Source organism: Anabrus simplex, chromosome 1 (assembly GCF_040414725.1).
Source record: "Anabrus simplex isolate iqAnaSimp1 chromosome 1, ASM4041472v1, whole genome shotgun sequence".
Taxonomy (NCBI): Eukaryota; Metazoa; Arthropoda; class Insecta; order Orthoptera; family Tettigoniidae; genus Anabrus; species Anabrus simplex.
Window position 1 is genome coordinate 1246622045 of NC_090265.1, and position 17434 is coordinate 1246639478.

The 17434-nt window shown below is 39.0% G+C and overlaps 1 protein-coding gene across 1 annotated transcript in view; it reads right to left on the reverse strand.

Annotated features, from left to right (window-relative positions):
* The window catches only part of LOC136858244 (TBC1 domain family member 19), a 278312-nt gene that overhangs the window by 176205 nt on the left and 84673 nt on the right, over positions 1-17434 (reverse strand). The window contains exon 6 of the mRNA XM_067137644.2: positions 12983-13103. Coding sequence (XP_066993745.1) covers positions 12983-13103 — 121 coding nt within the window. The remainder of the gene's footprint in view (positions 1-12982; positions 13104-17434) is intronic.

The following is a 17434-nucleotide window of genomic DNA, read 5'->3' on the forward strand; positions in this document are numbered from 1 at the left end:
TTTATCGTATTTCATGTATCACCACATTAATTGTATGTTATTTTATAATGTGTTAAAATGTGTTTTAGATGTTTTAGGAATGTATATCTTGTTTTAATTTTTACCCAAGGCTGATGATGGCACATAGATGCCGAAACTGGTACCATTTGACTATTTGACATGTGATTAAATCACAATAAAACGTCATTGTATTGAATAGGTGGACCTTGAAAAGAATTTAATTTTGTTGTAATCCCACTTCAATACGGAACCAATGAAATTCATAACTATAAGTGAAATACATCAATGTCAAGATAAGCCACAAAATTTTCTATGTTAGCCTTAAAGAAGACACTCGTCAACAATACCCCTCGTAACACTTTAGAACAATATTAAAAACAAAGCCTCTCTCTCCTTCTCTCACCAATATTCTCAATGATCAAATGCAATTTAAATTACATACACTGTATTTATCACCTAATCTTACGAAACTGCCTTTCTAATGATAATGTTGGCAGAAGTTACAGGGCAACAAGGGTGTGTGTCCAAGGAGTTGCCTACTAAAAACTGGTCATTCAAAAGCAGTTGGAAACACCCTAACCATACAATAATTTTACTGCTGAGAACAGTAGAGAAGTGTAATTCATTTGTATTGTTCTTATCTCTATGAATGTCAACAGTGGGATGCTAGAATGAATATTAAGGGAATATGTTTTTTTTTTAAATAATGATGTAGGATTTCATGGCCGGTATTTAATAAATATTTTGTAACATGTAGGCAGGTAGTACATAAATAAATAAATACGTGACTGGTAGCGTTTATTCTAAGATTTAATAACTAACTCTAATGATTACTTACACACTGGTACACAATTACATCTCCTAATTCTTTTCTCTTCTACAACCTGATCTGAGCTTTCTGCATTACCTTCTACTTCATTTTCAAAGCTAACTTTCACTGATTGAACATTTTTAGGTTGAGATTTAAATGATTCATTTACTACATTCTTGTTTCCCAATCTATGTTAATCAAAAATCACATTGCGACCTAGAATAATCTTTCTCCTTTTAGCATCCCATAATCTCCAACTTCTTGCTGGAGCATAGCCTACCATAACTATCCTTTCACTTTTAGGGTCTAGTATTCTTCTTGCATGTTTAAAAGCAATACTACCAAAAACTCTTAGATTACACGGATTGGGTTTTCTTCCTTCCCATAACTGACAAGGTGTTTTGTCACAAGATACAGTTGGACTCCTATTGGTCAAGTAACTTACACAATAGATTGCTTTGCCCCACATTTCTTTAGGTAACTCAGATTCAATCAACAAAGTTCTAGCCTTTTCTACTAAAGTTCTATTCATCCTTTCTGACACTGGATTCATTTCTGGATTGTATGGTACAGTATACTCTAATTTTATACCCTTAATTTTGCAAAAGCTTATCATGTTATTACTAACATATTCACCACCATTATCTGCTCTAAGTTTTAACAAATTTCTAGAGAAATAATATTCAACAAATTTGTCATACACTTCACTCTTATTTCTCATTAAATATACTGCAGTAAAATGTGTGAAATCATCAGTAAATGTTACAAAATACTCATATCCATCCCATGTTAATGGTTTAATGGGACCACAGACATCAGTATGGACAAGTTCTAATGGCTTACCAGATTTTTCTCTCCTACCAGTAAATGGTTGTCTAGTCATTTTACTATAGATACAATTTTCACAACTGTAATTATCAAATTTAGCACTTTGTATGTCACTCAATCCATTAACTAGGTCATCCTAACAGTATACAAGGAACCATCTCTTCATTATTAATCTATTGTTCAAAAAAGCTTTAACACTATTTCTATGGAATACCACTTTACATCCAGTTTGTTCCATTTTAGACAGTGACAAAAGATTTTTCCTAAGTTCAGGCACATGATATACATTCTTGATATTACAAGGAACAATTGTTCCATTTGCATACATTTTTGCCTTAATATTCCCTATACCAATAGCTTCAATATCAATACCATTTTTGGCAACAAATATCTTCTTTGGAAATATTAATGTCTTATAAGTATCAAAAACATTTTATTCAGACACAAAATGATCAGAACAACCTGAATCCACATACCAAACAAGATCACTTTCAGTATTACCTTGCTTATTTTCTTCTACATTACACACAATATTATCAGAGTTACATGAATTTAAACCTTGCCCTGACTCACTTTCACTTTGAAATTCATTTTCATCTTCTGCATAAAACAACACTTTAGGTTGAAGTAATTTCCCCTGCTGTCCCTTTTCCATGAAGTACTGTATTTCCATGAACCGTGGAAACTGGAGTACAAGAATGTGTTCGACCCTCTTGACCTTGAAGATCCTCTTCCTCTGTAGAAGCTTCTAGATGAAGAATTTGAATGTTCTTTACACTGATATTGTTTGTGACCTGGTTTACCACATCGAAAGCAGAGAAAAAAATGTGATCACTTCTGGTAACAGAATTTTGAAATTTCTTCTGTTTTTCTTCTTCACCTAACAGATGATTTTTCACAAAGTCCAATGTTAAATTTGGTTGAGTTTCAAGAGCTGTCACCACTGAATCATAACTATGAGGCATTGACACCAACAAATAATTTTGTCATCCTCAGATAACTCACTACTCACTACCAGCATCCTTCAATTGTGAGAAGTAGTCCTCCAATTTCATAAGATGTTCTGCTAATGAACTACAACCATCATATTTAACTTCATTCAAAAGTCTCCTCAAATATAAATGACTTCTAGCCCCTTTACCTTTAAAATTATCTTCAAAACTCCTGAACATAGCGTAAGCTGAGTTATGCTGTTTCAAAAAATTCAGATACCTATCACTTACTCCAGCAATGAGTAACGCCTGAGCTCTTGCTTCCTTACCAGCATTTTCGGATTTCGTAGCAAAATCAGCAACATCAATAGCCTCTATCACTTGAGCTTGATGTAATACACTCTTCATTCTAAACGACCAGTTCCCAAAATCCGCACCCAAAAACTGCTGAATGTGATACGTTTCATTAATCGCTATTGTCACTGGATAGCCTTCACTATTTATCCAAGCATACAGTAAAAACAACTCATTGGAACTTTCTGGAACCTTGTAGTTCTATAGCTCTGTCGATCTTCTGGAACCTTCTGGAACATACTGAGCAGACTTTTGATCTGGATCTCCGAATTTCTGTTGATCTGGGCCCATAACCATGTAGGTGAACTATCGGGCTATGCGAGGAGTAACATAACCACAATACCACATGTTAGTTAAAAGAATTGTTTATTGAGGATCCAACATCTCTGTACACGTACACTGTTCTCGAATACATATTCCACAACGATACACATCCTACTACTTGTTACATACTTGCTAACATGTTGAGCTGAGTATAGTACAGCCACAGTCGTCACACTCATCAAGCTCGTCAAGCATCACAAGCTGTACACTCCTACAACTTCACACAATAGAGGTGTACAAACTCCGCATTTAGCTTGCCCATGCTTGCCTGGAGAGCAGGCAAGCAAGCTAGCCGCACGTAAACAACAGTACAGGCAGGCTGCTGCACTCCTGGCCAGATCAAGCTCAGCCCAACTTGGGCAGGCTACAGGTTAGCTTGCTTGCTTGCTTTCTTCTTCCTGGTGCGTTAATCGATGTTTGCTCGTTCATTGTGCTGATATAAGACTCGTGTGAATGCAGACAGGAAAGAGGTTGTTATATGCCAGAATTTATATAGGATTTGTCAACACACATATTATTTTATATGGTTACTAGCAAGATACCCGTGCTTCGCTACGGTATTATACTGAAATTTATAATTGAATGCTTATTGTTTTAGATATATAATCTGCCGAAATTTGCGATCTGACTCGTTTTCTGCGAGAATCCGCCAAAATTCGCGATCTGACTCGTTTTCTAATAGATTACGGCAAGTTTCCTCCCATTTTTCAATCTTTCTTTCCAGCAATCGATTTTGTACTTCCCGGGCTCGGTCCAGGTATTCCACCCGGTCAGTTGGGTCACTAAATCTTTGCCTTTTCCTATAAGCATTTTTAATATGGATCAAATCCTTCAGGAGATCCGGCGTGGTGTCGTCTTGGGTGCCTTGGCGGTACTGAACCCGCGAACGGACTGCATTCTTAGTCATTACCTGTCCAGGACACGCTTCCAGCGTGGTCCAGAACATTATTATTATTATTATTATTATTAGATGTGCTGGACCCCACAGCAAGATGCAAGACCGCAACTTGGCGGTAAATTACATCTGCTGCCATTGTCATTGTTGACAATGTGACCAGCACCATTGTCACGCGTAGGCAAGTGTGCGGGATTTCTGGCGATACGAATTACATACTTCCGTGCATTATTGACCTTATTATAGAGGTGAACAAATTAACGGTCAATCTCATTCCTGTCGTTTATTTCAAATGTGTTTAAATTTTTATTTATATGCCAGGAGAATCTACTCTAATCTAAGAACATTCTCCGAAGGAAAAGATGGCTGTTGAAAACGAACCCAGGAAAGATTAGAAATGATTGGTTTATGATCAGAATAAGTACATCGAAAATCTACAGCCTGTTTCCAGTCATTCGACAGGGTCAGGAATGGAATGAATAAAGTCCCATCTAGTTAAAAGAAATAAGTTTCATAATGATAGATCCGTATTGAACTGTGATTACAATTACTTTATAAACATCTTGAGAAGACAATGTTACGATTCTTTATTTTCAATTGATCTCTGAATGAACAACATTATCGCTTAAGAACCAAGTTTTTTCGATTTCCATTTCCACAATTTATATGACGCACGGAACTTTTTTAAGGATCTCTATTTTTTAACATAATATAGCGCTTCTCTGGTTTCCTAAGCCTCCTCGCGCAACAATTGCCTTGTTCCAAAAAATGAAGAGCCTTTCCAACATCCATGTATTTTGACGTCTTTCAATACCTTATAAAATACGACGTAATCTTCTTCGAATATACAACAGCTAAGAAGAAGCCAGCATTCAACCTACTCTTCTTCTTTATTACATCATTTAGTGCACAGTGGTCTTTTATAATATACGGCGCACCGAACTTTACATAACTTCCGTTCAGTGCTTCGTCAATTGGAAGAGTTATTATTTTTAATATATCTCTACTCAAATTCCCACATGGTATGTACCTTTAAAAAGACTGTACTTGTGTTTACATTGTTTATGTTTTTCTTCGATATTTATGCTTTAATTTACTTCAGACTGATGATGACCTATTACTAGGTCGAAACTAGTCCCTATGTAATTTTCATTTTGTATTGAAAAGGTGGACCAATAATAATATATTATTTTACTCTATTGTAATCCCATCTAGTGGCGACAACAGGAATTGTGCCGGCTGCCGAAGCACTCCTCTGGTGCAATGATCGATGAATGACAAATGAAATGAAATATTGGACAATGTTGCTGGAATGAATGATGACAGGGAAAACCGGAGTATCCGGAGAAAAACCTGTCCCGCCTCCGTTTTGGCCAGCACGAATGTCACATGGAGTGACCGGGATTTGAACCACGGAACCCAGCTGTGAGAGACCGGCGCGCTGCCGCCTGAGCAACGGAGGCTCCTTATAAGTACATTCTTTCTTCTTCTTTTCCTGCCGCTTTTTCCCACACCTGTGGGGTCGCGGGTGCGAACTGCGTCGCACATGTGGATTTGGTCCTGTTTTTACGGCCGGATGCCCTTCCTGACGCCAACCCTCTATGGAGGGATGTAAGCACTATTGCGTGTTTCTGTGGTGGTTGGTAGTGTAGTATGTTGTTTGAATATGATGAGGAGAGTGTTGGGACGGACATATACACCCAGTCCCCGAGCCAGAAGAATTAATCAGAAGCGATTAAAATCCCCGACCCGGCCGGGAATCGAACCCGGGACCCTCTGAACCGAAGGCCAGTACGCTGACTATTCAGCCAACGAGTCGGACGCTCCTTATAAGTACATTATGACAGTAAAATCAGTAAAATCAATTGTTCTCACCTCCTTTTACACCACACCGCCGTAAAGTTTATTTACCCCCCCCCCCCCCCCAAAGATTAAAAGAAGGCGTATTTCTTTATGTTTAAAGGAGATTCCAAACACCAATGTTCACGTCTATTACCTTCAGTTTTGAGATATAAGTATCCCCATAAAAATAATTCACTTCTTTTTCACTTCCTTTCACACTCCCCCGTCCCCCCCGCGCCCTAAGTGAATTTTCCGGCAAAAAATACTTGTTTCTTTAATAGTAAAGGACCTTCTAAATACCAATTATCACGACTCTAACTTCTTCAGTTTTTGATTTATGTGTCCTCATGAGAGGAATTCAACTCCTTTTCACTCCTGCCCCTAAAGATGGTTTCCCCCAAAAACGCATTTTTCTTTTTTTTTAAAAGGGGATCCAAATACCAATTTTCACGTCTGTAACAACTTTAGTTTTTATTAGATGTATGTATTCTCATACAATTAGGTCAATTGATTTGTTAATTCTTTAAGTACCCCCCCCCCCCCTTCATTGGATTTTCCAAGAATACGTGTTTCTTTACTTTTAAAGCAGATTCCAAATATCAAATTTCACGTCTTCATTTTTGAGATATCAGTAGCCTAATTAAAAGAAGTCAACACCATTTTCTGTCACTTTTACCACCCCCCCCCCCCCCCACAAATGGTATTTCCGAAAACTAAAAACACATATTTCTTTATTTTAATAGAGAAAAAAGTACCATTTTTCACTTATGTAACATGTTAAGTTTTTGAGATACACTGTAGAAATTCCCATTTTAAAATTTCACCCCTTTTTAGTTCCCCTTAAGTGGAGTTTCCAAAAACAAATCACCTATATTTCTTTACATTTACAGGAGATTCCAAATACCTACTTTTTACGTCTGTAATATTTTACGTTCCTCAGATATTCTGTAGATATAGTCTTTCATAAATTCACCCCAATTCGTCACTCCTGTTTAACCGCCATTAATTGGATTTTCCAAAAGCAAAAAATATGTGTTTCTTTATTTTTATAGGAGATCCCATATACCAATTTTCAGTTCTGAAATATCTTCAGTTTCTGAGATATATGTATCCTCATTAAAGGCATTCAACCCACTATTCACCCTTTTACACCCCTCCCATTGGGATTTACAGAAAACAAAAAATATGTGTTCATTTACTTTAAGGGAGATTCTAAACCAATTTTTACATCTGTAAACTCTTACAGATGTTTTAAGATGTAGACACACTCATTTTAAAAATTCACCCCCTTTTCACCCACCATTATTTGGATTTTCCGAAAACGAAAAAGTACCTATTTCTTTATATTTAAATTAGATCCCATATACAAAATTTCAGTTCTGTAATATATTCAGTTTCTGAGATATGTGTATCCTCATTAAAGGCATTCAAGACATTATTCACCCTTTTCCACCCTTCCTATTGGGATTTTCAGAAACCAAAAAAATACATGTTTGTTTATTTTTAAAAGAGATTCTAAATACCAGTTTTTACATCTATCGACTTCAAAAGTTTTGAGATATAGGTACACTAATTTTAAAAATTCACCCCCTTTTCACCCCCGCCCATTAATTCGATTTTCCAAAAACAAAAAAGATCGTGTTTCTTTATTTTTAAAGGAGATCCCAAACACCAATTTTCAGGTCTGTAATATCTTCAGATTCTGAAATATAAGTAGCCTCATTAAAGGCATTCAACCCATTTTTCACCCTTTTCCACCCTTCCTATTGGGGTTTTCCGAAAACAAAAAAATACGTGTTTATTTTTAATGAAGATTCTAAATACCTATTTTTACATCTATAAACTTTAAAAGTTTTGAGATATAGATACATTCATTTTAAAAATTCAACCCCCTTTTCACCCCTCATTAATTGGATTTTCCAAAAACAAAAAATATGTGTTTGTTTATTTTTAAAGGAGATCCCAAACACCAATTTCCAGGTCTGTAATATCTTCAGTTTCTGAGATACACTGACTGACAGAGCAAATGCAACACCAAGAAGGAGTGGTCAGAACTTTATGCCAATTGCAGGGTAGACTGACGTCACTGAGGTATGCTCATGATGTGAAATGCGCCGCTGTGCTGCGCACGTAGTGAACGATAAATGGGACACGGCGTTGGCGAATGGCCCACTTCGTACCGTGATTTCTCAGCCGACAGTCATTGTAGAACGTGTTGTCGTGTGCCACAGGACACGTGTATAACTAAGAATGCCAGGCCGCCGTCAACGGAGGCATTTCCAGCAGACAGACGACTTTACGAGGGGTATGGTGATCGGGCTGAGAAGGGCAGGTTGGTCGCTTCGTCAAATCGCAGCCGATACCCATAGGGATGTGTCCACGGTGCAGCGCCTGTGGCGAAGATGGTTGGCGCAGGGACATGTCGCACGTGCGAGGGGTCCAGGCGCAGCCCGAGTGACGTCAGCACGCGAGGATCGGCGCATCCGCCGCCAAGCGGTGGCAGCCCCGCACGCCACGTCAACCGCCATTCTTCAGCATGTGCAAGACACCCTGGCTGTTCCAATATCGACCAGAACAATTTCCCGTCGATTGGTTGAAGGAGGCCTGCACTCCCGGCATCCGCTCAGAAGACTACCATTGACTCCACAGCATAGACGTGCACGCCTGGCATGGTGCCGGGCTAGAGCGACTTGGATGAGGGAATGGCGGAACGTCGTGTTCTCCGATGAGTCACGCTTCTGTTCTGTCAGTGATAGTCACCGCAGACGAGTGTGGCGTCGGCGTGGAGAAAGGTCAAATCCGGCAGTAACTGTGGAGCGCCCTACTGCTAGACAACGCGGCATCATGGTTTGGGGCGCTATTGCGTATGATTCCACGTCACCTCTAGTGCGTATTCAAGGCACGTTAAATGCCCACCGCTACGTGCAGTATGTGCTGCGGCCGGTGGCACTCCCGTACCTTCAGGCTCTGTTTCAGCAGGATAATGCCCGCCCACACACTGCTCGCATCTCCCAACAGGCTCTACGAGGTGTACAGATGCTTCCATGGCCAGCTTACTCTCCGGATCTCTCACCAATCGAACACGTGTGGGATCTCATTGGACGCCGTTTGCAAACTCTGCCCCAGCCTCGTACGGACGACCAACTGTGGCAAATGGTTGACAGAGAATGGAGAACCATCCCTCAGGACACCATCCACACTCTTATTGACTCTGTACCTCGACGTGTTTCTGCGTGCATCGCCGCTCGCGATGGTCCTACATCCTACCGAGTCGATGCCGTGCGCATTGTGTAACCTGCATATCGGTTTGAAATAAACATCAATTATTCGTCCGTGCCGTCTCTGCTTTTTCCCCAACTTTCATCCCTTTCGAACCACTCCTTCTTGGTGTTGCATTTGCTCTGTCAGTCAGTGTATAAGTATCCTCATTAAAGGCATTCAACCCCTTCTTCACCCCTTTTCACCCTTCCTGTTGGGATTTTCCGGAAACAAAAAATATGTATTTCTTTATTCTTAATGAAGATTCTATGGCCGTGCGGTTAGGAGCGCGCAGCCGTGAGCTCGCATCCGGGAGATAGTGGGTTCGAACCCGACTGTCGGCAGCCCTGAGGATGGTTTTCCGTGGTTTGCTATTTTCACACCAGACAAATGTTGGGGCTGTACCTTAATTAAGGCCACGGCCGCTTCCTTCCCATTCCTAGGCCTTTCCTGTCCCATTGTTGCCATAAGACCTATCTGTGTCGGTACGACGTTAAGCAAAAAAAAACTTCATATCATCCAGCACTTAGTCCTTCTTCACCAGAGTTACCCTGCAGAGTGGTTGCTGGATTGCAGTGGTGTTGCTGGTATCGATGTGATGATGCAACCTGCCCATCATTCCATAGATGCCTCCTGTAGCAGTGAAGATGTCCCGAAACTCGTGGATTAATTCCTTAAACACCCCGAGCCGTTCCATCTCCAGATGCTTCCGGGAGTCAGAAATAATATTCCAGAGCTTGTCTAATCCTTCATCTGCTTCCAGGGTCTGTGAGTCTTCGTCACCCACTGGTATGACGCGCATAACTGGTTCACACGTCCAAAGCTCTGTCACACTGGGTATCCTTTGATCCTGCAATGTCAAATTCAGTACGTGTACTGTCTGAGACGTGCATCCTGGGCAGGTACAGTTCTTGTTCAGTGGTCTTCGATCTAGGTTCCATTAGCATGTCTCCTTATGTAAGTCCCTCTAGCCGTGTCATTACCATCACCTCGTTGTTGGCAGGTATCACCTCTTTGCTGGGAAATAATAGTATCGCTACTTGGGGTTGTATTTCTGGGCATCGGAGCATTATCTCCTGCCTACCAAGCCACAGCACACGTTGTCCCACTTTGAAAGCCGCCTTACATGTCTGCAGCACGTCTAGGCCTAGGGTGATCTCATCCGTGATGACAGCAATGAAGGCCCAGATTCATCAGCATTGTTTTCCAGTGTCGGGTTAAGTAACACATCCTTCAGGCAACGAATTGTATCTAGTGAAGCTATTTGCAGCATGTAGGGGTGGTTTCCCTCTCCGGCTGTCCCTTGGCAATGGTTAATGCCACCCCCGAATCTATCGTGATCCGGAATGGTTTGTCACCCGTTGGTGATCAAGCTGTTATTGCTCCACATGGTGACCACATTTAATGTAAAGTGATTGGATGGTAATGACAATGCTGATGAGCCCCTTGTGAATGGGATTCATTTGAAGTCGAAGTCTGAGTCATGGTAATCCTTCCAGCCATCAGTAGAGGCACGGTACCAACAATGTTATTTCATATAATTTTCTCGTTACTGGGGTCTTCATCACCGAATTCACTAACACAATCTAATTCTGCAATAACTTCATCACCACTTAATTAAAGATTGCTCCCACAATCACTCTAATCAACACCACTTTCGTCTAAATGTCTCACTAATTACTTCTCATGCTCCTCGAACAATGTCATGTTGTTAAGCAACGTCTGTTTACAAACTTGCATGGTCTTCAAAGAATCCTCCTCAAAGCTTGAATTCAAAGAGATTATAGCAATACAGGGCTTCAAATTGTTGTCAAAAGATGGCAGTAGCTTACTGTATCTGTGGTTCATTCATGCGTAACCTGACAAAGGAGTTACAGTATACCGTGTTGAGCATTGCCCAACATACGATCTGTGCGGGATAATTTTCTTGCCGGGTATGGTCCGCCATGTGAGTTCTAAGGATTAAGTTAATTTAATTCCGAATTCAATTCACACTTGATTACAACCTGACTTCATTTTAGTTCAATTGGTTCTGATTTTAATTCATTCGTGGTCTTACTTTTAAGATGGTCTTGAGTAGATCTAAGAACTTTCTCTAATTCACTTGTAATCTTACTGAGAAAAGCCTGGAACTGTTCAGCATTCATTTTCCTATTCACTGAGATGAATGTAAACTACAAAACATTCTACCAGCCAATCCCAATTCTGACATCAGTTTTAACATGTAGGCAGATAGCAAGTAAATAAATACATGACTGGTAGTCTTTATTCTAAGATTTATTAACTAACTCTAATAATTGCTTGCACACATGCACACAAGTACATTAGTTAGCACTCTCTCTCTCTCTCTGTTCTCACTGTTCAGTCACACTAGTATTTCAGTCTAACACTTACAATTACACTACACAGTTACATATAAATGCACTGTACAATATCGTGGCCACACAATCACAGTCTGTATGTATGATTGCAAAATCTCATGACTCTGTCTGTCGTACACAGTCCATTTCAAATGGCAGTCTTCAATTCACGTTGCCTCGTTGCTCTTTGCACTATTATTCCTCATCACTCAGTTTCACTGTTCGCTCACATTTTCAGTTCACACACAGCACTCTATGCTCGAAAGCATTCACTCCACAGCGTTGTCGCTCATTGAACTGAATAGTCACCATCGCTGGCAGAACTGCACTCCTTGCTCTCTGACTGAGCTCACACTGAAATGCTGAAGCATGTTTGGCCTGTCTTTTATAGAGAATCTATTCCAGTTACTTTAGATGATGGGAAGACGCTGGAACACACTGGAGATCGAATGCTTTGCTTACATCTCGAGCCCCTTTCTACACCACCGAGAGGACTCCAGAGATGTAACGGGCCATGGCAGTGGTGGCAGCAGATGAGCTAGCCAATCTGCACGTGACTCATCTTTGAGAGGCTGCCAGCTGAAGCAAGTGGGGATACCCTACTAGGTGAAGTCACTTGCATCTGGGAGCCAAGCTGGATTGCTCCTCCCAAGACCTTCCGTACAAAATGGCTGAACCCGCCATAATTTGTCTTCCAGACTGTTAGGCTGTGGTTGTGTTTTCAACAGTAATGAGCCTTGTGACAGTTTGAAAGTCACAGAATGAACTCTTTTTGTATAGGTGAAGGTACAAATATTCATAACAAAATTTGGAGTTCTGGAGATGATACTCAGGCTGATCCATTGCCTGTTTCCAAGTAGTGGGAAACAAACTCTGTTTAAGTGCAGCTCCCCCACTCCTTATGACTGAAATTGTTAAAATGTCTCTGTTTCAACCAACTTTGAGGCTCCAGACGAGAAAGTGTGCATTCAGTTACAGCAAAATTCTCTGGTAAGTTTAGAGGACAGTGATGTTTGTGTTCCTTTATTCTGGTTTTAATACATGAGGGATAGTTGCTGTATATGCCTTTCCTCAAGAACATGGAAATTAGAAAACCCCCAATCTGGAAAGAGAGGAGTTGCATTGATCCTTAGCTCAACAGAACAGTGGGCAGCCCCTCAGCCCAGTCATAGATAAATTCAACATGGAAAAATTGGTACAGTCTGCACTACAGACAGCCTAACAGCCTTGAAGGCAACACCTGTGTATGAAAAATTTTCCATTTTGACATAAAAACAGTTTCACCCAACAATTAAAAAAAACATCTTTTTAAAAATTTGTTTATAATAGACACATGCCACATGCTGTACTTATTAGAAAATTAAGTATGAACACATACCTTTCTCACCCAGAGCTGTTCGTTCAGCTTCTAGAGTGGGATAATGAGCTATTGCTGATGCCATGTGTGGATTCACACCCAACAGAGGCTCCCCACGAGTTAATTCAGAATACAAACACCTCTGGAATGGAATGGAATGGAAAAGATTCAACAAATATAGCAAATTACTTACAATGAAGTGTGAAAAATTAATGGGAGAGCTAGAAAGGATGTTGACTTTAAAATCCAAGGCAATTTTTTATCTCAGGTCAGAAAAGATATTTACAATTCTCTTTTTAAAAGAACCCAACAACATAATGTTGAAAAAATTGCTGGCTAATGTTTGCATACCAATGAGCAACCACAAATACGGCTGGCATATATTCAGCATAAAATAATAGTCTATGATGTTAGTGGGGACAGGCATTACACTTTTTTCCTGTCTTAGTGGATAGCATCCGTTATAACGAAACCAGTGAAAAATTAAATCAGGTGTTGTTTAAATTGTATGGTACTGGTTTCTTTACATTCAAGAAGAATGTATCCAATGTAACATAAATATTTCACGTAGATTTTGTTTGGAATGCATTGTTTATACCCAGCTGTTGAGAAGATGATAGGGATACAGTAAGTGGTAACGCACAAAAGGTAAGTTATTTCTTAATTACTGTTTAATTATTTACTATGAAGCATGTTTTTAAGTAAGTACAGTTTTAAAATATGGTAAGAAAATGGGTTAAAGCATTTAAAGAAGGCCGTACTAATGTTATGACAAAAAACATAGTGGGCGACCGTCTCTCATTACTGAAGACTTGATGCAGAAAATTGATGCAAAGTTTGCATTTTATGACTTTGTCATTAAGTTATAAGTTGCCTGAAATTTCAAGGAGCATTCGTTATGAAATTGTGGCAGGAGCAGGACACTTAGATTACTGGAAGTTGTGCTCACACTGGGTACTGAGGATGCTGACAGGGGTACACAAAATCAAGCGCGTAGGCAGTGCTTTGACTTTGCGTGAGCGATACAATAATGAAGGTGATGCGTTCCTGAGCCGAATTGTCACCGGCGATGAAACATGTGTGGCTTACACTATGCTGGAATTAAAACGGCAATACACAGAATGGGGATACTCAACATAACCCAAGAAAGTGAAGTGCAAGCAAACAATTTCAGTTTGCAAGCTCATGGGTACTGTGTTTTGGGATAAGTAGGGTGTGTTTCCTCCACTTGAAAAAGCATTTAGAAGGCCAGCCCCATGACGGTGACCTATAAACGACTGTGCTCCAGAGGCTGGCACATCAGGTGTCAGATTTCTATGAAGATGGAATTCAGAAGCTGGTTTTGTGGCATGACAAGTGCCGTAATATGCTTGGGACTTATGTTGAGAAGCTGGTTAAAGTACAGGATTACATATAAAAGAAATTTGTTTAATAAGTTGCATAACATTTTTTCTATATCAAAATGGTACTTACTTTTTAAAAAAAGATGTCCCGTACAATGGAAAAACTGTGTAGTGTATGTATTTTAACATCACTAAGCATGTACTGACATGCAACAATGCTGATGAAATGTTATTACTGCTGCAATAAGAGCTCTTAAAAATATGTGATTATTTTAATGGATACTATGCAGGGGGAACACTAGCAATATGAATGAAGTTATTATACATGCTGATAAATTTATTCCTTTTTTAATATGATGGCAAGTCAGATACTTGAAATTTTAGAAGATGGTTTGGAACAGATGTAGACTGTGATAAATCTGACAAATATGCAGTCAATCTAAATATCCAGGAAGGAATATGCTCCAGACCACATATGAGATGAAATCAAAGTCTAGAGAGGTTGAAGAACAGATTGTTGATATCACTGCTGAATACTATTTAAGAAAACCAAGAAGAAACAGAAAATCCAGTCAAAAAACGCAGGTGTAAACTGTTGTATGAAAATTACTACTCATACTATCTAATCATAAAAAAAAGAAGGAATGTCTTCATTTAATAACCACTTAACTGTTCATGTTATTTCTTTCCTTCTTTCGTTTAATTGCTCAAGTGGTTGATAACCATGTAGTTTTGCTTCTTTAAACAACAATCACCACCATCTTACATACAAAATAGCACCCTGGTTCTTCACTCAGCAGTGAACTTCAGCCAAGGGGAGGTCCATAAAAGAACCTGAAATTCAAAAAATAAAATGTTACCAACAGTTTGTAGAAAATAACACTACAACAATACTATAGGAAGTATGCACTAGCATTGTATATTTAAGTGGTGGTAATTGCTTTCTTCAAGGGGCAAAACAATTGGATTATCAATCTCTCTTAGCATTTAATGAAGGGGAACAAGACAGAGATCTGATCTATTCAAGAAGGAGGGCATAAGCTATAGAAAGGAAATTGTCACGAAAAGTATGAAAACAGAAAGTGCCCCAGGCTTCGGAAACATAATGTCATTGAAGTTGATAGATAAAAGAATTGACCACGGATGTCAGATAGGAGAGATAAAAGGAGCCAGACATAAGTGGAAGCAACGGCAGACTTAGCTGTGGTCCCAAGATTCTCATCGTATGTCTCATAAGTTACAAGACCTACGGCAGTTGCTCTCTTCTCACAAGTTATCACAGGAAGCCAAAAGATCATCACTAGCATTTTATGCAATAGACATGGAGCCCATTTTAAAATAATTAACTAACTGAGGATGGTTCAATGGACTGAAACATGTTCTACTGAATAATTTTTTAATGATTGTTCAATTAATTCAACTGTAAAATATATTAATATTGAGTAGGAAGACAAATAAATAGTAATTATATGTTTGTAAATGTCAATACTGTACCAGGAATACCTAATGTCATATTTATTCTTGGGACATAGCTCATTATTTTATCAAGTATTGAAAATAGCACAGCTTGGAACAGCTGATCACAGCATGTAGGTTAGCGAGACAATGTGAATCTCAGAGCAAGCGAGAGGGAAGAGTACAAGTCATCGGCTGTGACGTAGTCACCACATGTCACTGACTCGCCTGGAATATTCTGAATCATTTTTAATATCTCGGCAACCAGTTGAGATATCAAAATTTAAAGCACATCACCATGAAGCTCATTAATTAGATGCCATCATATTAAAATTTCATATTAATCAGCCTACAGGTTACTGAGAAATCGACGTGGAAAGAAACACAGTTTTCTGCAAGTGAACTGCAGTGGCCTTGACTATATATAAAAGAGAGGAGGTCAACGAAGCAAGATTAGTTATGCATCGTAACTCAACCACGGCGGTATGTCGAACTGACATTATACGGGTCATGAATGTGAAACTCTATTGTATGTAATACTGTTCTCCGGACTTGTGAAAGTTTCAATCATGTGTAGATATTTGAAAATGTTCAGCGTGTGCCGAAAGTAACTCGGACTTATACATTTCTTAACATGTGCTAAGGTGAACTTTAAGGTTTAACTAGTGCTACATGAGACTTGTAAAATTCACTACAGATGATAATGTAACTTGAGTGAGCATTTCACCAAGTGTTATTCAGACTTAGGAATTTCATATCTGTGAGACTTAGTAGAATTCTTGATGTCTCGAACTTGACATATTTTCGGTGATTAAATTATCGAAAGTGATGTATTTATGAACAGTCAAACAAGATGATTCATTGAATATTAAGGCCATTATTCAGTAAGTTTAGACAATACTAACATAGTTGAAGGAAACTGACAGTTATTATTTACTTAATATTTGGTGTAGCAAACATTCAAGAACATTTAAACATATTCGTGTGCGGTTAACTAACTGCAACTCGCACTTCACAATATGACGATATTTAATATCATTCTCAACTAAATAATGTAAATCTAAAGAGATTGTGATTTTATTTTCTTGAACATAGAATGAACTGTACTATATACTGTAAATAATGTAAAGAGAAAAACTATGCTATGAACTGTGCTGTAAAACATTATTTCGAACCAAGGACTATACTTTGGAAACCAGAACTGTGCTTTTAATTCAAGGTGTTGAATATCTTTACTCTAAACTGTGTTTTGAGTTCAATTTAAGTGACCGACTGTGGCACGAACTGTGATACAAACTGTAATACTCAGTGTTATCGTTTCTGACTTCAAACAGATAATCATATTAATTCAACACTCTTTAAAAGTCAAAGTGTCAATTGAATTTTCTCGTGTCATTATGATCTAATGCATGACAGAGAAATCTTGACCGAGTGTTGCTTTCACAATATTAACCTGAACGAGATATGATGCGGGACGACGCGGGATAGGGTATGAGATATGAAACAGGACAACGCGGGAGATGGTACATCACGACATCAGTGGAATTCATCGATGCTGTACTACACCTCATCTGTTCCAGCTCGAATAACATCTCAGGTGATATGAGTGCATTTAATCAATAGTATTTGACCTATAAAGACAGTGATATATCTTGAAGTCATTTCAAAGGTGTTA